Genomic DNA, 22,801 nt, shown 5'->3' on the forward strand with positions numbered 1-22,801 from the left:
TCAGCCTCTCTTCATGCAGCACAGATTCTATGTAAAGGGGGCTGTACACAGTTTTGTGCAAACGGTGGTAAATAAACCGAATGAGTGAAATGCGCACAGAGGAGGAACGCTTGGAATGCGGAATTCGCTTCCATTTTTGTTTTGCTTCTGAAAACATTGAAAAACACATTCAAATTTTCAAGTTTTCAGAGATTTTTTCATTCGAATAGCCGAAGCGGAAGCAAATGAGAAAAAAACTTCCACATTTGCGACCATCTTCCGGCTTTTCTCCTGAAAAAATCACAGAAAACTCCCCATCTTACCAACGGCCAACTGTTTGCTGCCGCGCGGGAGAAATTGACAGTTCCATTTCCATCGATCCCCGCACAGCCGAAGGCCAACACATCGGCTACACACAGCATGAGTGCGACTTACACAGAATTTTCACTCAGCCAGAGAGTCCTGCATTGGTTGCCTCATTCTGTGTAGTTTTTACACATGCGCTGCGTTGAGCAGGCTTAGCGTGAACAGCCGTTGCACAGGAGACGTCTACGAGCAATCCGACCACCCGCTCGGAGAAATGAACGAGGGATACACTAGGAGAACAGGAAGCTCCCAAAAAACAGATAAGCGCCAATGAGTGCGTCAGCGAGCAGAACGGCAGTGAATGGCGCACCGTTAAAGGCCAAAACGAATACAGCACGTAAGGAGAGGAATAGGAAAAGAAAGGAACCGAAGAGGAAAGAAAAGCGACGGTCACCTCGTGAGAGGTTCAAGGGCGATGCTCTTGTCATTGAGGCAAGTGACAAGACAACCTACGCGGCGATTCTCAGGAGAGTGAGGGAGTATCCAGAGCTGAAGGAGCTGGAAGAAAACGTGGTGAGCAGGGATAGGGTGCGACTCAAAACTTTTTCGGTGCAGCACGCGATGCCTTGAGACAGCACGCTCAATTTGAAAGAGACGTGCTAGTGCAATATGAATTGTGTTGCACCCATTCTTTTTTGTGTGCTAAAACTCCCATGCGCCGTTGCTGAGAATCTCTCTGAGCATAACGCAAAGCTCTCTCAAATAACATCACTTTCCTTTGATGACGGAGTACGGGTGGACGCTACTCTCAAACGAACCACACAAACGTTTGTTTACTTCATAAATCATACATGATTCCGCCACACACATACTTCGATAATTTCGACGACTTCGGTATACTTTTCGTGCGGACCAGGAGTTTTGACAATTTCCTGAACAAACGATTGCTTTGATTAGATTCAATATATCTGACAAAATTTCCACGTGTTCGTTGTGTTTATTGTCGTTTTTGTTTTTAGGAACTGGGTCGGTGATCAACGCATAAACAAACCAACTTCAAGCAAATTGTAGTTCGGTCGAACCTGAATCGAGATGGCGTGAAGACCAGAGCTCCGGGTCGCGATCGGAGTAGGCTAGATCCTCCGTCGGGGACTAAACTGAGTGGAGCAGGCGTAGCGTAGTATCGGTAATAAGTCATCGGGGCGCCTGCAAACCGGAAGTCATCCTCCAACCAGAATTGCAGAACTGACCCTGGCACTTAACTGACCAACGTCGAGTCGGAGTAGGCTGAGTCTACAGCTGAGTAATTCGCGAAATAGCACCGGCAAAAAGTAGTCGGGGTGCCTGTGAACCGGAAGTTTCCCACCACCGGAATCGCAGGACCGACCTCGGCATCTGCCCGGATAGCATCGGTTCGGGAGATCTTCCGCCACCGGGGAAATCTTCGTCGGAGTAGGATAGATCCACCGCCGGAGACTACTCTGTGTAGTACGTAGCGTATCACCGGCTTAAGTCGTCGGAGCGCCAGTGAACCGGAAGCCACCCTCCAACCGGAATCGCTGGACCGACTTCGGTACTCCACCGGCCAGTATCGAAGCATGAAGAAGCGCATAGCCGGAGTAGGCTAGATCCACCGTCGGGGACTAGGCCGAGTAGCATCGATCGTGACAAACCAGTATTGGGTCGTCCTGGCGCCAGTGAACCGGAAGTCATCCTCCAACCAAAATCGCTACAACGACCACGGCATCCAACTGGTCAACCAGGAGAGCTCGAACAGCAGCAGCTGAGAACGAGTCATTGTAGAGCAACGAAGTACACATGAGCGTCCAGTAGAAGTTCAACAGGGCTCTGACGCGATGCTAGCCCCAGGGAAGTATGCGTCATCGCACAGAAAGCTGTCCAAAGCCCTGGCGAGGTCTTAAACCGCCAATTGGGCAAAATGTGTAGTCGCAGAGACACCGTAGAAATGTCGTAGTAAGCAGCGTTTTTGACGACCTTAAGCTCAAACAGCGTACATGCAGAACAGCTAGAGGCTGAGATTGACGAGGAGCATGAGCACAGCCCTCCCCCGATGAAGCTGCCTTTTGTAGTTCCGGGAGAGATCGAGGCACAGCAGCAGCAGCCCACTTTAAATAAACAAAAAAGATGTCTCCACCTAAGTCACCGCAGAGATCTCTACAGAGGCTCCATAAAAATCTTCACAGACGTCTTCAAAAGGGTCTTTAAATCGATAAGACCTGGCTAGGGAGAATAAGCATTTGATGAAATGAATTGCCTCTTGACACCCTTGTTCTCCACAAAAGTTTTCATAGAAGTGATAATAGAGATATTCACAAAAATGTCTGCGACAATATCTAAAAAATGTGGGATTTCGATTAGGATATCGATTGAAATTAAGATTGAAATTGCGTCCATAGGAGATTATTTAGAGATTTCTACAGAGATCTCCACAAAAGTCTACACAGAAGTTTCTAAATAGATATCCACAAAGGGCCTCTATAAATAAAAATTCTTAGAAACTCTATAAAGAAGGTATCCACTAAAGTTACCACAAAAATTTCGACGAAATTCTCTACAATTGTCTAATTAAAGCAGTCTTAACAATTTTTTCCCTGAATTCTCCACCTGAACTTCCACAGAAGTGTTTACAAAGGTCTCTGGTTTTCACAGTGTTCTTCACAACGGTCTTCACTGAAGTTTCTACAAATTACTTCACAGAGGTCTCAGATCAATTCTCTTGAAGATGCATTTCGATTGGGATTTCAGCTGTACACTTCTTCTGTTAAAGATAATACAACCATATTTAGATGGTATTCAATGTTTCTTTTTGTAAAGTTTCTTAAGGATCATTTGTCCTTATTACTCTATCAATTTGTCAATGGACTGTACCTTCATAACGACGTGACCCGTGCTCAAAGATAAGACCGATGAGACCTGGCTAGGGAGAACATGCATTAGATGAAATTTTGTGATTTTAGACCACCTGGGTCTCCGCAGACGTTTCCACAGAGTTTCCCAGAGATATCCACGAAAGGCCCTACAAAGGTATCCACAGTGGTCCTTAACCATAGTCCTCACAAGTGGGATTTCGATTGGGCTATCGATTGGAATAAAAAATTAAAATGCTTCCAGAGGAAATTTAAAAAAAAAATACATTTTTACAAAAGTCTATGCAGAAGTTTCTAAATAGTTATTCACAGAGGGTTTCAGAGCGATATGCACATAGTAGTCTATATAAAACTCCACAGAGGTCTTCAAAACAATCTCCACAAAAGTCTCTACATGGATCTCAATCGGGTTTCCGCAAAAAATTCCCATAAAATTTACCATAGAAGTCTTCATAGTATTATCTACGGTAGTCTTCAAAGCATTCCCTAATTTCTCCTCGAAAGTATCCACAGAATTTTTCGCTAAACGCTATACAAAAGAAAGCACAGTAGTCTCCTCAGAGGTTTCCAAAGAAATCAACATTGAGACTATTTGAAGAAGGTATTCAAAAAAAAACTAGATGAAATTCTCTACAGATGTCCAGTCAAACCAGTCTTAACAGATTTTTTCAGAGTTCTCCACAGCACGCTCTACTAAAGTTTCCGCAGAAGTGTTCACAAAGGACTCCACAGAGGTCTTCACATATGTCTTAATGACAATATTTATCTACCTCCACAAAAGCCTCTAGAACAGTTTTCTCAAATGGAGGTCTCCACAAAAATATCTACAGAGGACTTTACAGAGGTGTCTCCAGAGATCTTCACTTCATTTCTATCGACAACGGATTTCGATTTCGATTTGGAGGTTCAATTTGGAGTTCCGATATGGAGTTTCAATTTGGAGTTTCGATTTGAAGTTTTGATTTGGTGTTTCGATTTGGAGTTTCGATGTGAAGTTTAGATTAGGAGTTCCGATTTTGAGTTTCGATTAGGAGTTTGAATTTGGAGTTTCAATTTGGAGTTTCGATTTGAATTTTCGACTTGAAGTTTCGATTTAGAGTTTCAATTTGGGGTTTCGATTTAGAGTTTCGATTTGAAGTTTCGATTTGGAGCTTCGATTGGGAGTTTCGACTAAGAGCATTGATTTGGAGTTTTGATTTGGAGTTTCGATTTGCAGTTTAGATTTTGTGTTTAGATTTGGAGTTTCAATTTGGAATTTTGATTGAGAGTTTCGATTGCAGTTTCAATTTGGAGTTTCGATTTGGAGCTTCGATTTGAAGTTTCAATTTGGAGTTTTGATTTGAAGTTCCGATTTGAAGTTCCGATTTGGAGTTTCAATTTGGAGTTTCGATCTGGAATTTTGTTTTGGAGTTTCGATTTGGAGTTTCGATTTGGAGTAAAGATTTGGAGTAAAGATTTGGAGTAAAGATTTGGAGTTACAATTTGAAGTTTCGATTTGGAGTTTCGATTTGAAATTCAAATTTGGAATTTCGATTTGGAGTTTCGATTGGAATTTCGATTTGAAGTTTCTATTTGTTGTTTTGATTTGGAATTTCGATTTGCAGTTTCGATTTGGAGTTTATAATTGGGTGATTCGATTTGGAATTTCAATTTGGAATTCTAATTTGGAGTTTCGGTTTTATGTTTATATTTGGAGTTTCGGATTGGGATTGGGATTGGGATTGGGATTGGGATTGGGATTGGGATTTGGAGAAATGAACTTCAACTTATTGTTAAAACTATTAAATTATAAATATTTCATAATTTAAGGTTATGGCGGGATTAATTTGAGCACTTGCAAAACTAAAACAAGAAAAAATCTAACAAGTTTCTAGAAAAGGCCACAAAATGCTTTTAGCAACGGGTCTTCATACATATGAAACTCCCACTTTCATCCCATTCTGTAACACTGCAAAGGGTCTTCAATCAAGAGAAAAACAATAAACAACAGCTTCCACACAATATTCATCATAACTCACCTGCCACTTGGTGAAACTTCTCCGGTGGTTTGCTGAACTCAAACGGATTCCGTACGGCTTGCCATGCCTACAAGAGGAAGAACACAGAAAGGGAAAACCGGATAAAGCATGAAACATTGATCAGCTGCAATAAGGCAAACAGAGCAGATGTGACACATTGGGTTACACAACACAACGAGACGGGATGTGGGATGCGAAAGTTGACACTCAATAAATCTGTCCCGGAGCCAAGTCATTGGCTAATGAATGGAATGGATTACTCTACCGTTCGCCAACCATCTTGATCCACCACCAATGGCGAGTGGGTTTGCGTGTGATTGTTATCAAAGGAAAAGGTATTTCATCTGTGCAACCGCAACACGATTAATTAAGTTGTCACCACACACATAACAAGAGGATTTCATGATTCATTAATTTCCGAGTGGCTTTTATGTTACATCCTTGTACCGATTAGCTTGGAAATTGTTTTGTTTTGAAACTATGCAAAAAATCACCTATCCGGTTGAACAGCTTTTGATCATTGTGATCAGCTACTTTCCCACTAGTACATAGCAGCTAGAAAGCAAATTCAAACCAAATGACATCATCATGCCTAAACAATCACCACTATGGAAATCATCATCCTAGATCCACCACCCAATATGGCTACACAGGAACTAGAAACGTATGCATATGCAGTAGAAGCGTTCTAGCAAACGACTTCCACCAACAAACTGGTAACCAACCAGGCTTAGGCGTGGGAACAAACTTGTGATTTATGGGAATGCTTCCTTCTGGAATGCGATATACCATTCGAACGGCAAACGGAAGTCTCGCATTTGCCTGAGTGTCGCCGCCAATATGGTTAGCCGTTTCCCGAGATCGGTAGCGGAAAATGAGGATGGATGCTTGATGAAATATTGATTGAATAAATGTTTGTTTTGTGATGCAATTTGTGGGGAGGAATAGCGTGGAGTTTTGCGTAGTATAGGACCATAAATGAGTTGCTTCTTTCATTTACATAAAAAAATAGTGATATGAAACTTCAATAACATATATTTTATAGCACATAATTATACTGTCCTACGTCCAATATTGGATATACATTCCAAAATTATATTATCGGAGAAAAAAAAATCTCCATTTTAAATTGATGGCAGCTGCATCGGTCTACAATCGGTTATATTAATAAATTGTAATAAATTTGCTAAATTACAGGCATGATGGTACCATGTTTGACATATGTACGTTAGGTCAATTGAAAAATTGGCACAAGGACGTTAGGCAAAGTAGGATATCTGCTAAATAATACAATTCGAAAGAAAACCATTTCAAGGAAAGAAGCCTTTTTGTGTTTGTGAAACATCCAGAAACCAAACGTCCATACGCCAAACATACATATGCTCAACGAACCATCCTTTTACAAACAAGGATAGTAGTAATAAATAGGTTTATGGGTTATAGTTAAGAAGTTTATCAAGCAAAACGAACAATCCACACTGGTCTAGGAGGCTAATTTAGGCGGACATGAAGTTTTCGTCAAGATTTATTGATTTAAGAGCCATAGTTTCTTCTGAGAATATGTTCCGAATTTTCAGTACTACAAAATGTACATATCAAAAAAAAAATCACGGTGATCGCAAGAATGACGTATACGACAACTTTTTTATTTTAATGAACCAACGTAAGTTGGTATGTTCAGCAAAGTTGTAGCAAATGATCATAGAAACAACTTTGCCGAACAAACTTTTTCTCGGTTTTGCTTAGAAGCCGAGATAATTAAGTATTTTTAATAAAAAAACGTTTTTTGCTCTTAAGTGTTTTATTGGCCTACTATGTTCTAAAATGTTTTTATAACTATCATTTGCTACAACTTTGCTGAAAATACCAAAGTTGTATTTCTTATAGTTATTTGAGTTTTTCATCTAAAAATTAGCTATTTTGTATGCCTTGTATCTCAACTATGAGCACCTCAAAAAAATATATCTTTCCACCAAATGATTTTGCAGTCTTTCAGGTATCTGTGAGCAAAATTTGGAGAAGATGATATTTTTCTACATCTTTTCAAATAGATTTTACTAATAGACTATCTGAGATAAATCCCCTATTTATTGAATATTCATACATGTTCAACTCACAAAGGTCATGGCTACTTAAGCACATCAAACCAAAAGTAACACGTGTATTTATATAGAAATATAAAATAAATTGTTTTCACTTGTTTTTAATTAACTTGGAAGCCTTTGCAAGAAATTCATCGTCTTTTCCTCTACCAGTAACCCAAACTTTTGCACGATGACTTGACTGACTGTTTCATTGATTTCGAATACTTTTCAGATTTTTCCGCAAAATTTCGTGGGGTCTCTTCAAAGAATATAAGATTACGATTCTAACGACACTTTGATTTAAAATTTTGGTCGATCCAATACTGAGAAAATTGGATATGATTTTTCAGTGTGTTTTTTGAAAAATTTTACAACTTTAAGTAAATATTTAGTAGGGGGAGATCCCCCAGTACCGGACACTTAAGCCACTAAATTTATAATTCGAAAAATATTGATTTTATGGGCCCGTGTTACCCATTTATGATAAATATTATCATTTTTATAGTCTACAAAAATAAATTTGAAAATATAACTCACAATCTGGGAATGCCTCAAATTCTGCAAATTTAAACTCCATTGAATGTGTACACTATAGGAATAGTTTATAATTACCAATTCAATGCATTTGCAACATTTACAAGAATAATTTGCGTTTTTCTTAGTTTGCAAGATGCCTATCAAATACCTCTTCCATATATGATGAAAAATAGCACATTTTACGATGTTGTTCTGAATGTTCAGTCTTCTTAATTTAATTGCATGTTTGATACCATGATCGACGGAACCCATGAAAAATGAAAGTATTTTGAGACACTGACGCAATAATTACAAAGATATCATATAACAAATCAAGCTGTCCGAAACTGAGGGACTGGAGGTGCGTAACGAAAATGGTAATTTGTCTATATTTAGTTTAATTATTGTAAAAAATACATTCATACTATCAAATTAGGATTATGTTCGATCATGCTTGCGTGATCCAAAGTATTTTTTTCATATTCAAAATAATTACTAAATAGGCTCAAAATTAAGAGAATACGTCAATTTTTTAAAGATTTTCAAACTTTTCTACTTTTTTAAAAAGGCAAGCATATTTAAAGGATGTGTTATTCAACGCAAACATCAGTCTACATAATAGCTTTCTTTTCTACTAATACACTATCTTGATTGGGCCGTGATTTCTCAATGTTTCGACTTTGTCCGGTATTGGGTGCTGTCCGCCACTGGGGGATCTCCCCCTACACAAAATTAAAAAATGTTTTTGTAAAAATACATACGAAGTGAGAATAACTCTTTGCCTTTCGAATGCGACTTAAAGAGTTTCAATTGTACGTGTAATCACAGAGATATGGACAGAACACTTTTGTATGTTTTTTTTTTGGGGGGGGGGGGGGGGGGTGGTGTGTGGTTGTGAACCCAAACTTTTGCACGGGAGTGTACCATAATGGTCAATTTGCAAAGAAAGCACTCAGTTTATAACTGTAGAAGTGTTCCTAAGAACATTAACCAGAGACGAATGCTCGATTCCAATTAGGACGTAACGCCAGAATGAAAAAGATGCGAAATTTGAATAATATAGTTTTGTCTGTAATTAAAATTTAGTTGTTATGTAACCTCCATATTCTGAAAATTATACCATAATTCTGAATCTTCAAGACATTCTGCTATTTTAACCCGATATGATGAGGAGCTATGGCGATTCTCCCTCTTCAAAGGAACTTCTCCCATCAGGTCAGATGATAGAATAGGCTTGACGATGACGAAATTTCTCAAATGAAAAGGGAACGTGGCACCGCAGCCGGCGTGCTAATGCCTGATATTAGCGTATTTTCCGGAGAGCACTCGTTAAGCAAATTCCATAATATCTGTATATCTAAAGAGCGGAATTTACATGACTTATGTCTCCGGCCAAACTGAACCAGAAGATTGCAGATATTTTCCTAATGGTAAATCCTTTCTTTTTCTCCAGTCTAAATTAATAAACCTTAAAAAAAGAATCTAAAATCGTTCGCCATAACCAACAACGAGTCTAATCAGATGAAGCAAATCCGCTAGCAACCAAGGCTGTAAGTACTTAGCATTAATCGCATGCGTTCGTATATTGCATCTATCCCTTCAGCCCTTAACAGATACGGAACTGCCTGAATGTAAGCATCGTCGTCATCCCGGCTGACGATGGCCCTCATCAAAAACGCAAAAAACCCTTTCCTGATACGTGACAATTGAGCTGCCGCACAGATCATACCGCAATAGCAGGGAAGCAGGGATGTGCTATTCATTTGCGGAAATCTTGGTACTTTTCAACTCCCACACTTGAGGTTTTTGATTGATTACGGAATTGCTCTCTCATCGAGGGATTATTCTCCACCGCAACAACGAGCAGCACGTTTGAGTTCCGGGGAAAATTTTCTCATAGAAGGGCAAAAATATTAATAAGTTTAAAACAAGTGGTACGTGCCAGCAATTGGCGTAACTAGATTTCTTACTGGAGGGGACTCAGTGTATTGTGATGTCATAAATATTATATGCAAATTCGTCGTAATAACCATGTATTTTGAGAATCTCGTAGTTTTTGAAGATTTTTGCCCTTTGTATTTTTTATGTATTCCCCGGATGTAAAGTCTTTTTTTTTCTTGAATCAATTTATATATTTAACATTTTTCAACCATAGTAAAGACTTTGAGTCTTTTTCGACCCATTTCAAAATTCATATCAAAGTAACTTTTATTCTCCTAGTTCATGACCACTTTACTTTTTTCTGACCACCGAAACAGCCCAGGAATGACCACCGGAGGTACCCGTATTGTGGGACATTTCAGTTTTTGTACCAAAACTATCTTCTAGCATGTAGCATTCTTGCATAACTTTTTTGTAGAGTTTTTAACAGAGTACCTGGAAAAATGCTGCAGAACTCTTTCAGGCCCCCTGTTCCTACGCCAGTGCATGCAAGGGAGGTATGAAACGAAGTCAGCGTGCTTTTTTGCTGCCATCGTATTTTCTTTTCCGAGCACTCTTGGAAGGAAGCAAGAGGTTCGTTCCAACCCAAGGAGAGAACTTCATTATTTGCGACTCCCAACCACCACACGTTCTGTTGCATGCAGCAAGGGAACAAACGAAGCTACAGGAGAAAAACGCTCCAAGTGATCTTGTGGCTGCTGGGTAACAAGAATTTTAGATGCCTTCCGCGCTCCTGCCACAGGGAGCCAATATGATGCAAATATGGAATAATTGAGTTAACGCTCCGGTTGCTTCGAAGAAGTGAAGCCAATTATTTGTATAGTTGTTTCAAAGACGGCGCTGTTTAACCTCGTTTCATTTCTGGAGACAAATTAGAAATACTATAGACGCGTAATGATATAATTTTCATTGGGGTTTAAAGAGAAAATTTAACAAAGTTTCTAAGCTTCTAAGCACGTAAAGGCATAATTATTTATGCTGGAATCTTTTCCCAATCAGCCTAGATAGTTGTTTCTGGAGAAAAACTTCCCAGCTTCTGGAAAAGAAAATTTACCAGCTTCTGAAAAAGAAGGTTCCTAGCTTCCGGAAGAGAACCTTCCAGCTTCTGGAAGAGATGCTTTCAAGCTTCCAAAAGAGAAGCTTTTAAGCTCCAAAATGAAAGCTTACCAGCTTCTGTAAAAAAAGCATTCCAGCTTCTGGATGACAAGCTATCTAGCTTATGGAACAGAAGCTTTTCAACTTCTGGAAAAGAAGCTTTCTAGCTTCTGGAAAAGAACTTTTTCATGTACTGGGAGAGAAGTTTCCAGTTTTTGGAAGAAAAGTTTCCAGCTTTCCAGTTTTTGGCAAGAAAGTTTTCAGCTTCTGGAAGAAAAACTTTCCAAATTTTGGAATATAAACTTTTCAACTTCTGGAAGAGAAACTTCTGGAAGAAAGGCTTTCCAGCTCCTGTAAGACAGTTATTCTGCTACAAGAAGAGAAGCTTTTCAGCATCTGGGTAAGAAACTTTCTAGCTTCTGGAAGAGAAGCTTTCCAGCTACTGAAAGAAAAGCTTGCTTACTTCTGGATGAAAAGTTTTCCAGCTTCTGGAAAAGAAGCTTGCCAGCTTCTGGAAAAGAAGAATTCTAGCTTCTGGAAAAGAAGCAGTCCAAATTTTAGAAGAGAAGTCTTCACACTTCTGGAAATGAAGCTTTCCAGCATCTGGAGCAGAAGCTTTTCATCTTCTGGAAGAGAAGCTGTCCAGCTTCTGGAAGAGAAACTTTCCAGCTTCTGGAAGACATGCTTTCAAGCTTCTTGAAGAGAAGCTTTCCAGCTTCTGGAAGAAAAGCATTCCAGGTTCTGGAAGACAAGATATCTAGCATGGAGAACAGAAGCTTTTCAGCTTCTGGGAAAGAAGTTTTCTAGCTTCTGAAAGAGAAGCTTTCCTGCTTCTGGAATAGTTGCTTGCCAGCTTCTGGAATAGAAACTTTTCAACTTGTGGAAGAGAAGCTTGCCAGCTTCTGGAAGAGACACTTTCCAGCTCCTGGAAGAATTGATTTCCAGCTTCTGGAAGAGAAGCTTTCACGCTTACGAAAGAGAAGCAGAGCTCCTTACTGAGAAGCAGAGATTCTGACAGAGAAGCTTCCCAGATTCTGGAAGAGAAACTTATCAGTTTCTGGTAGAGAAACTTTTCAACTTCTGGAAGAGAAGCTTTCCAGCTTCCGGAAGAAAGGCTTTGCTGCTTCTGGAGGAAAAACTTTCCAGATTCTGAAAGAGAAGCTTTCCTGGAAGAGCAGATTTTCAGCTTTTGGAAGAGAAGCGAGGAGAAGTTTTCCAGTTTGTGGAAAACAAGCTTGCCTGCTTCTGGAAGAAAAGCTTTCCTGCTTCTGGAAGAAAAACATTCCAGCTTCTGGAAGAGAAGCTTTCGCGCTTCTTGAAGAAAAGCTTTTAAGCTTCCGGAAGAGAAGCTTTCCAGCTTCTGAAGGAAAAGCTGTCCCTTCTGAAAGAAAAGCTTTTCAGCTTTTGGAAGAGAAGCTGTCCAACTTCTGGAAGAAAAGCTGTCCAGCTTCTGGAAGAGAAGCTTTCCAGTTTCAAGAGGAGAAACTGGAGGAGAAACTTCCCAGCTTCTGAAAAAGAAGGTTCCTAGCTTCCGGAAGAGAACCTTCCAGCTTCTGGAAGAGATGCTTTCAAGCTTCCAAAAGAGAAGCTTTTCAGCTCCAAAATGAAAGCTTTCCAGCTTCTGTAAGAAAAGCATTCCAGCTTCTGGAAGACAAGCTATCTAGCTTATGGAACAGAAACTTTTCAACTTCTGGAAAAGAAGCTTTCTAGCTTCTGGAAAAGAACTTTTTCGTGTACTGGAAGAGAAGTTTTCAGTTTCTGGAAAGAAAAGTTTCCAGCTTTCCAGTTTTTGGAAAGAAAGTTTTCGGCTTCTGGAAGAAAAACTTTCCAACTTTTGGAATATAAACTTTTCAACTTCTGAAAGAGAAACTTCAAAGCATCCAGTAGAGAAGCTTTCCAGCTTCTGGAAGAAAGGCTTTCCAGCTCCTGTAAGACAGTTATTCTGCTACAAGAAGAGAAGATTTTCAGCATCAGGGTAAGAAACTTTCTAGCTTCTGGAAAAAAAAGCTTGCCAGCTTCTGGAAAAGAAGAATTCTAGCTTCTGGAACAGAAGCAGTCCAAATTTTAGAAGAGAAGTCTTCGCACTTCTGGAAATGAAGCTTTCCAGCATCTGGAGCAGAAGCTTTCCAGCTTCTGGAGCAGAAGAGTTCCAGGCTCTGTAGCAGAAGCTATTTTGCTTCTGGATCTGAAGCTTTCCAGCTACTAGAAAAAAAGCTTTCCAGCTTCTGGAAGAGAAACTTTTCAGCTTCTAGAAGACAAGCTTTCTAGCTTCCGGAAGAGAAGCTTTCCAGCTCCTGAAAGACAAGATATCTAGCTTGGAGAACAGAAGCTTTTCAGCTTCTGGGAAAGAAGCTTTCTATCTTCTGAAAGAAAAGCTTTCCTGTTTCTGGAATAGTTGCTTGCCAGCTTCTGGAATAGAAACTTTTGAACTTCTGAAAGAGAAGTTCGCCAGCTTTTGGATGAGAAGCTTGCCAGCTTCTGAAAAAAAAAGCTTTCCAGCTTCTGGAAAAGAAGCTTTCCAGCTTCTGGAAAAAAAGCTTACCAGCTTCTGGAGAAGAAGCAGAGATTCAGGCAAAAAAGCTTTCCAGATTCTGGAAGAGAATCTTTTCAGCTTCTGGAAGAGAAGCTTTCCAGCTTCCAAAAGAGTGACTTTTATGTATCTGAAAGCAAAGATTTCCAGCTTCTTGAGCAGATGCTTTCCAGCTTCTGGAGCAAAAGCTTCCTAGCTTCTTGAGCAGAAGTGTCCAGCTTCTGGAGCAAAAGCTTTCCAGCTTCTTGAGCAGAAGTTTACAGCTTCTGGAGCAGAAGCTATCCAGCTTCTGGAGCAGAAGCTTTTCAGTTTCTGGAGCAGAAGCTTTCCAGCTTCTGGAGCAGAAGCTTTTCATCTTCCGGAAGAGAAGCTGTCCAGCTTCTGGAAGAGAAACTTTCCGGCTTCTGGAAGACATGCTTTCAAGCTTCTTGAAGAGAAGCTTTCCAGCTTCTGGAAGAAAAGCATTCCAGGTTCTGGAAGACAAGATATCTAGCATGGAGAACAGAAGCTTTTCAGCTTCTGGAGGAGAAGCTTTTCAGCTTCTGAAAGAGAAGCTTTCCTGCTTCTGGAATAGTTGCTTGCCAGCTTCTGGAATAGAAACTTTTCAACTTCTGGAAGAGAAGCTTTCCAGCTTCTGGAAGAGACACTTTCCAGCTTCTGGAAGAAATGATTTCCAGCTTCTGGAAGAGACGCTTTCACGCTTACGAAAGATAAGTAGAGCTCCTTACAGAGAAGCAGAGATTTTGACAGAGAAGCTTTCCAGATTCTGGAAGAGAAACTTTTCAGTTTCTGGTAGAGAAACTTTTCAACTTCTGGAAGAGAAGCTTTCCAGCTTCTGGAAGAAAGGCTTTCCTGCTTCTGGAGGAAAAACTTTCCATATTCTGAAAGAGAAGCTTTCCTGGAAGAGCAGATTTTCAGCTTTTGGAAGAGAAGCGAGGAGAAGTTTTCCAGTTTGTGGAAAACAAGCTTGCCTGCTTCTGAAAGAAAAGCTTTCCTGCTACTGGAAGAAAAACATTCCAGCTTCTGGAAAAGAAGCTTTCGCGCTTCTTGAAGAAAAGCTTTTAAGCTTCCGTAGGAAAAGCTTCTGTAGGAAAAGCTGTCCCTTCCGAAAGAAAAGCTTTTCAGCTTTTGGGAGAGAAGCTGTCCAACTTCTGGAAGAGAAGCTGTCCAGCTTCTAGAAGAGAAGCTTTTCAGCTTCTGGAAGAAAAAGCTTTCCTGCTTCTTGAAGAAAAGCTTCCCAGCTTCTGGAAGAGAACCTTTTCAACATCTGGAAGAGAAGCTTTTAAACATCTGGAAGAGAAGCTTTTCAACTTTTGGAAGATAAGCTTTTCAGCTTCTGGAAAAGAAGCTTTCCAGCTTCTTGAAGAGAAGCATTCCGGCTACTTCAAAAGAAAACTTTCTAGCTTCTGGAAAATAAGCTTTCAAGATTCCGAAAGAAAAACTTTCCAGCTTCTGGAGCAGAAGCTTTCCAGCTTCTGGAAGAAAAACTTTTCAGCTTTTGGAAGAAAAGCTGTCAAACTTCTGGAAGAGAAGCTGTCCACTTTCAGGAGGAGAAGCTTTCCCTTCTGAAAGAGAAGCTTTCCAGTTTCAGGAGGAGAAGCTTTTTAGTTTTTGGAGGAGAAGCTTTCCAGCTTCTGGAAGAGAAGCTGTCCAGCTTCTGGAAGAGAAGCATTCCTGCTTCTGGAAGAGAAGCCTTCCTGCTTCTGGAAGAGAAGCTTTCCTGCTTCTGGAAGAGAAGCTTTTCTGCTTCTGTAAAAGAAGCTTTTCAACATCTGAAAGAGAAGCTTTTTAACATCTGGAACAGAAGCCTTTCAGCTTTTGGAAGGAAGCTTTTCAGCTTCTGGAGGAGAAGCTTTTCAGCTTCTGGAAGAGAAGCATTCCGGCTTCTTCAAGAGAAACTTTCCAGCTTCTTCAAGATATGCTTGTACAGCTTATGGGTGAGAAGCTGTCCAGCTTCTGACAGAAAAGCTTTTCAGCTTCTGGAAAAGAAGCTGTCCAGCTACTGGTAGAGAAGCTTTCCAGTTTCAGGAGGAGAAGCTGTCCAGCTTCTGGAAGAAAAGCTACTGCAGTGTATATAACGCTCTCCACACATTTTTTTTTTTCAAATTTTATTACTGTTAGTGATAAGGAAAGGTTTATTTATAATTTGAATAATGGTCTTCTACCATCTACCTAATCACACAAACCAAGAAAAGCACAAAAAAGCAATTGCATCTATTACACAAGAAAAACCCTCTAGCCATTACCATAATTGTATTCAAGCGAAAAGCTACAAAACAAAACAAATTTAAAAGATCCCAACCCGTACAAAGATGTCATAATCCTTATCAAAGAAATCAGTAAGGTACCCCGGGGCAAGTGAGAATCCGGTGTTAGTGGGGCGTTTCGTCATAGCTCAACTAGGAAAAGTTTTTCATGGGGGTATTATTTTAGAATGTTGAAGATACAATGACAAGGAATGTATTTTGTACTAAACATATTGTTATTTTTATTACCATGTGGTTCATGTTACAGTTGTCAGTTCAGCGCCATTTTCAACTTGCATGATAAATTGTGACACGTTTCACGTCTTGCATTGACTCGCAAAAAAATAAATGTGTTTTAAATCGAATTTCCATCAGTAAGCTATAATTTTTAGTATTATTACAAGCTGCTAACGATGAACCAGTATTTTATTTTCATTTCATATGAAATTTTCGATGATCTATCTTACCCCAAAATATGTTTGTACCTGGGGTAAGTGGGACCTATCAAAACAAAAACCAGAATCAAAACTTTTCGTACACGTTTCAAACATTTTGCTAGAGAGTAGCACTAAAACATTCAAACAATTGATTTTTATCAAAAAATATCAACCTCAAATTACGTAATTGCATAAGAGGGAGAAGAAAAGTGTTGTTATTCTTTATTTTTGAATTATTTTTTTTATTTTTGAAATACGACTTCAAAATTGAACAAACACACAGCTGAAATTTAAAATGCATCATGAGAAAGATTACTTTTTTATGATATTTGAACCTTATTTGTTATTTCTACCAAATCAAGTAGTGATGGAAAACAATTCCATCCCATAAGGTGGTTTTCTGCCATGCATATAAATAATAACAAATCATATTTATAATTTCGTCAATTATTGATTGTTTATGTGCTACATTTTAATTAACAACTTAGAAAAGATATATTTTGAACATGTTTTATTTCTCTTTACGCTTTTATTGAGGAATTTTCAGTTAATGTTAAATGTGAGGTGACATACTATTAAATAAAGTGTTTCTTCCTAAAAACGTAACGTATTTTATGGATGATCCCTTATGTACATCGAATATGTACTTAAAATTAAAAATCTATAACTTATCAATCCTATTATTGTAATGGTTGACTTACTGATGTGGATTGACGCATTAAACTGGATGTGTCCCACTTGCCCCGCTTAGCGAGGTAACTGCGTCCATTGGCTCATTCTAAAACTTTCTTCTAAGGTTTTCACAATTTCGAAATTATTCGATTAGTTTCATGCACACACCAGCAAATATGTTGCCAAAACGTGATTGTGTTGTTGGATTTGAAAAATATTGACATTTGAAAATTTTATTGAACAATTTGTTTGAACTATCGTTTTTTTCGTTCCCACTTGCCCCGCGGTACCTTGATCAGATACCTACTAACCGCCAAGACAGACACCTGTCCTTTCAGCTATGCCACGCCAGAAAAATGTATTAGTCCTTCCGTCGAAAGCTTTTAGCTCTGGGGGAATACCGTTACAAAAGTTAATTTTTAATTACGCGCGCTTTTGAACTTTAACAACAGTTATGGGAACTTATCTGCTCCATCCAATTCATGCTCATATATTAATATATTCAAACTCGAGTCTGATTCTCTTCCTGCGGGAGCACAAAACTGTTAATTAATTTTCTTCGCGACATCTATTTTTGATGAGCTTAAGAAGCCAAAAGAAATCGGTTCCATCGTCCGTGGCATCTTTCATTTCACTATTTATTTATTGATACTAAAACGAAAGCATAGAAATATTAGGTACGCATTGACGTTAAATAAACCAATAAAGTGTAAGCCACATTGTTATCATGCTATCAAGAGCTCACCCATTCCCATTCGCTTCGATTTTACGCTACACGGTGTTGTACCACGGAATGTGTGGGTAATTGAGCAGCTAAGAAGTGGCAATAAATTTACCATGTTACGTACATTCAACGCCAACATAAGAGAATGATATATTGCTCTCGTTCCAGAGATTTACCACCTGGATTAGGTTGGGGAGTAATCGTGTTCACCCTCGGCATCATCAAGCCAAACATGTTGATTATTTTAGCGGTGGTGGAGATTATCTGCATCGAATGTTATGTCGTTTTTATGTCTTCTTGTTACAAATACAGAAACGCAGGAAGAATTTCCACTTGGAAGCATTTTCCGTATCACTTGTTTTGTTTATTCAGTTTGGTAATATCACAGACCCAATGATGAGTCCAAAAAATCGTACTTTGATCTGGAAACTAATCACAAAAAATATGATAAACCCATGAAGAAAGTGAGATAAAGGTTCAATTATCGAAGTGACAACAGTGCGTTTGTGTCGTCTTGGCCCGATTGTGCTTACGTGTACAAATCGAGAGTTCAAAGTTTAAAAGACAATAACGGCACCGGCCACTCCAACTGCAGTCATCTGGGAAGAGAAAGAATGCTAGTTAGACAAGACCGAACATACCTCTGCATCTCCAAATTTGTCAAGGAAAGGATGTTGGGTTAGTGGGATAAGGTGAAATTCTTGATGAAATATCGCCTAACCGGCTGTTGCTGTTGTGTTGAGTAGGGTGACCCATAATTATCGAAGTATGTATAGCAAGGGCGTAGTAAATTTCTCCGTAAGGGGGAAAGGGGAGGGTCATGAGACGAATTTTTCAAGAATTCACGAATTTTACGGTAAAACGATAATTATAATCAACCTCCGCACTGTTTTTGCATGAAACTTTGAAGGACAGTAGAGTCCAATGATCCGTAAACTACCCACAGGATTTTTCTTTTTTAACCCAGATTCTACATTTTTAGACATTAACAATCTGGATTCACTTTGGTAAGTGATGCGATTGATGTAACCTTAATTTAAAAACTTATCTATTTACATAGTCTTCTCCTATTCTATTATTCTGTAGAAAATGATGACCTCTAGTGACAAGCAATTCAAAGAGTTTGTTGCGCTTGGTAAGTGATTCGATTCATGAAACATGCACGGAAGTAATCTTCTGTCTATGAAAAATATATTGACACTTATTATGTCGAACTATTCAAAGTTTTTATGTAATTACAAACAGAAGTAAAAGTATGTGTCATTCAATATGTATTAGAAAAGCTATGAATTATAGTACGCCGACACTGAGTGTCGAACCAATCATTGTATTTTTGAAAAAATACACAAATGCAACATTCATACCGTTTTCAAGATAAAGATATGTGTAAATTTATTTCACTCTTTGGAAATAGAAGCATGAAACGAGCTCACCAATTGATGATCCATTGTTGACAGGGGAGCTACAAATTTCTTCAATTCCGTCACCTACGAGCTTGAAGCACACAGCCAAGCTTGCTTGGGTTTCACGAGGCACTGCCCAGCAAGACGCACGAAAACATGAGAAAAAACATCTCCGGCGTCGCAAATAAGAACCGTCCTGCTTGGGGTGCACGAAGCCATTAGCTTGCTAGTATATTTATCTGCAAAAACTTATTTGAACTAACCAGGTACATTCACCTTACGATCTACACGATAAAATTATTGACACGGAATTTGAAGATTCTATTGAATTTTCAACGTATTTATGGAAAATTATCTCACGTCTTACGCGTTTCAACTTCGATAATTTGTGCATATATGTATAAATCTTTTCGAAATTTGTACCACTTTATAAACAATTCTTCCAGAGCAGAAGGTTGTGAAAAGTTTCTCACTATGACGACTAGAGGTGCTAAACTAATTAAAAAGATGCGGCCAGATGCTAAGAAGAACAGACTTTACTCTTTGAATTTTATTTGCTAGAGACTTGAAGATTCTCCAATAAATTTTCTCTTGCGCAATTTCAACACAGTTATTGTAACTTTTGGAAATTGCTAACCGGGACAAATGATTTTTGAAATAATAATCCCAGAATGAAATGACCCTTGAATGGGATTTACTGATGAAAGGGTTATTATTTTCCTGCAAAGCATATCGAATCATTTATATATAATATTTGATGTAACTAATCATATCGTTAAGGTGCAATGATTGATTGTGTTATCATACAGCAGTGGTCCTCAGCCAAACCGATCATACGCGCCATCTCAACACTTTCAAAATAAATCGCGGGCCGCAAGACTTGTGAAGATTAATTTTAACAGTCTTCAATGGGATTTCAAAAATCGTTATTTCTATGAAAACGTATTGAATATTTCTGTGAATCTCATGATTACTGAGAGGTTTAGAAGCGACGGAATATAAGTGACAGACAATACCAAGTTTTTTTTTAAGAACTAAGAACTATATTAATAAATATAACAGAGTTCATGAAAATTAATGGATGGGCTGGAAAACCACCTTGAAAAACTATTGGAAAACTTGAAACAGAGCATTATTTGTGCACCTAACTCAAATCCGATCAACATGCCACTTACAGTGTTCGACAATACATTTGCTACTTTTTTGATCTTCAATACAAAATTATCTACATTTGAGGCTTTTATGTAAGTAATTTTAAATTAGAAAGATTTTTAGGGATTTGAAGATTTTTTTCAGGCCTTAGCCTACCAGAGATTCCTTTTTGGATTCAAGAAATTTAAATTTATAAGGAACTTTGAACCTTTCAATAATTGTGAGCTGTTTCTGAATTGATAAAAACAATTGATTTCATATTACTCCTTATGCCATGATGATGGATAACCGCAGGCTCATTTTACATGAATTTAATGACTGATTTTTCAAGAACAAAGAAATATAAACCCTACCATGAAAATATACACATGCGGGCCGCACAAAACCTTCTTGAGGGCCGCAGTTTGGTGACCACTGTCATACAGTCATAGGTCATGGTCATAGTTTTAACCTACGTTTAGTCACTTTTCTGTCCTGAGTCTAGTCAATGTCTAGTTTGTGGAGCAGTCTAATGTATAGATTTAAGTATATGTTTACGTTTAAGTTAATACATTTTACCACTTTAACTCGTAAGTTCAGTAAACCATTCAGGTTAGGGATGGTACACAAATTATGTCACGCTAAATTTCAACTTTTTTGACCCCCTCCACCCCCTTTGTCACGTTTTTTGTATGAGTCCTCCGAAATTTTGGTAAGGCTTGTCACGCTTAGCTTGACCACCTCCCCCCCCCCTCGGAGCGTGTCGTAATTTGTACATAATCCCTTAGAGCACTGTAGCAATTTAGTCGACAAATTTTTAGGAATTCACATTATAGATTAGGAAAAATCACTTTTTTAACATATGTATACCACCTTATAAGATTTCAAATTGTATAAATGAGAAGGCAGATGTGAAAAGTAAAAAACTTAAACTTTCACTGTGTGTTTCACCTCAGAGAGCTCTGATCAAATTTGTATGATCATGATTTGACCCTTCTTTCTATCATCAGATTGACTCACCGCTATGACAGTGCGAATCTGTCATTCCTTTCCATACCATACGTACCTTACCTAACGAGGGGTAATCTATCGGTCGTCTATCGGACACCGATACTATAGAGGCGCGCTGGCGTAGATTCGCCAACAGTAATGTTTCTCTTTTTTTCCATTCACAAATGTTTCTAAGATCCTTGCTCTCACAAGATTGCCAAGAATGCCGATCCTGCCAGAGGGATAGCAAGAGCTACTCAATCAAAGCGCATTAATTTCATCTGAATGAGGACATTTTTTTTCTTTCAGATTATAAAAAGATACGGACACACGGCAGCCATTGAGATGCGCAGACTATATCAGGTGTCAGTGTATTGGCTCCAGCGGCACGTTCCCTTTTTTTTTTTTTTTTTGCTCAACAGACGCCGTGTGGGGTTAGGGACCATTTACTACATGCAAGCAGTAAACAGGACTACACCCCCGACCCACTAAACCATTTCCATTGCCGCCAAACCCTTCGTCTCTCCGGGACCACCAAGAAGGCATTGCTTCGGAGAGGGGCTATTGCACATCGCATCCTCCAGGTTAGCTGCGTAGCCATGCAGCAACGAACATCGATGACACGCTTAGGGGGGTCCACCAAGGTAGCATGCTGGCGCTTTGCCAGCTTCCCAGGTGGTCCTCACCTCCCGTTGTCCGCTGAAAGCGGGCAGGGTCGACCACTACGCCCGCGCCCAGCTGCACCGCAGGTATCAAGAACTGATACTGCGGGCTTCGCAATTTGACCTACTGAAGGCTCAGGCCCTATCAGCTAGCACCAGCTGGGATTGCTGACGAAGGGGCCTCCACCTGCCCCGAACAACCAGAGGCTCGTATCCACCCAGTAGGCCGGCGCAACGACAGCAGCGCTACCAGGATGTTCTCCCCGCGGCCACTTAATCGCTGTAAGGGTCGATTTCGACCGTAGGGCACCGGTATGACCTACGTAGCCGACTGCGAACCCTTGGACCACCTGTTGTTTAGCGTCTGCACTAGCCACTCCTCGAGTCCACTCGCCACCTCCTTTGCAGTTCCGAGACGATGTGGGTGATAGCCGATGAAACGGCATTCCAGCCAAACTCGTCTTCACACATCCTCTGGACCAAATTGTCCGGAGTCGTGTCCCGACCGCATGTGGCTAACATGCGGTCACGCATTGTGCGGAAACGCGGGCACACGAACAAAACGTGTTCCGCCGTTTCCTCTAAACCTGCACAAACTGGACATTCGGGAGAACCCGCATGACCGAAACGGTGTAGATACTGTCTAAAGCAACCATGGCCCGAAAGGACCTGTGTCAGGTGGAATGTTAGTTCCCCATGGCGCCTATTGACCCAGATATCTAACCTCGGAATCAACCTGTGAGTCCACACTCCCTTGGTGGAACTGTCCCACGCACGCTGCCATTTGACCATGGAGGCCAGTCTGGCAGTCCTGCGTATGCCTCTTGTGCCGCGCACTCTATGCCTTCCATGATAAGGATACCAATAGGCACCATACCGGTGATGACGCAGAGTGCAACGTGTGACACGGTACGGTACGCGCTCGCAACCCTCAGGCACATTAGCCTATAAGTACTCTCTAGCTTGCTACGGTAGCTCTTGGTACTTAAGGCCGTGCCCCAAGCCGGGCCACCATACCTCAGTATGGACGAGGCGACACTGGCCAGAAGCTTTCGCTTGCTGGCGTACACCGCAGAGCTATTGGACATCATCCGGGACAGTGCCACAATAGCTGTGGAGGCTCTCTTGCAGGCATAATCGACGTGGCTACCGAAGGTAAGCTTATCGTCGATCATCACC

At 39.9% G+C, this 22,801-nt stretch overlaps 1 protein-coding gene across 2 annotated transcripts in view; it reads right to left on the reverse strand.

Annotated features, from left to right (window-relative positions):
* Positions 1-22,801, reverse strand: part of LOC5574573 (corticotropin-releasing factor-binding protein) — an 87,418-nt gene that overhangs the window by 25,548 nt on the left and 39,069 nt on the right. For both annotated transcript variants that reach the window (XM_021843839.1, XM_021843846.1), the window contains exon 3: positions 5,192-5,258. In XM_021843839.1, coding sequence (XP_021699531.1) covers positions 5,192-5,258 — 67 coding nt within the window. The remainder of the gene's footprint in view (positions 1-5,191; positions 5,259-22,801) is intronic.

Source organism: Aedes aegypti, chromosome 1 (genome assembly GCF_002204515.2).
Source record: "Aedes aegypti strain LVP_AGWG chromosome 1, AaegL5.0 Primary Assembly, whole genome shotgun sequence".
Lineage (NCBI taxonomy): Eukaryota > Metazoa > Arthropoda > Insecta > Diptera > Culicidae > Aedes > Aedes aegypti.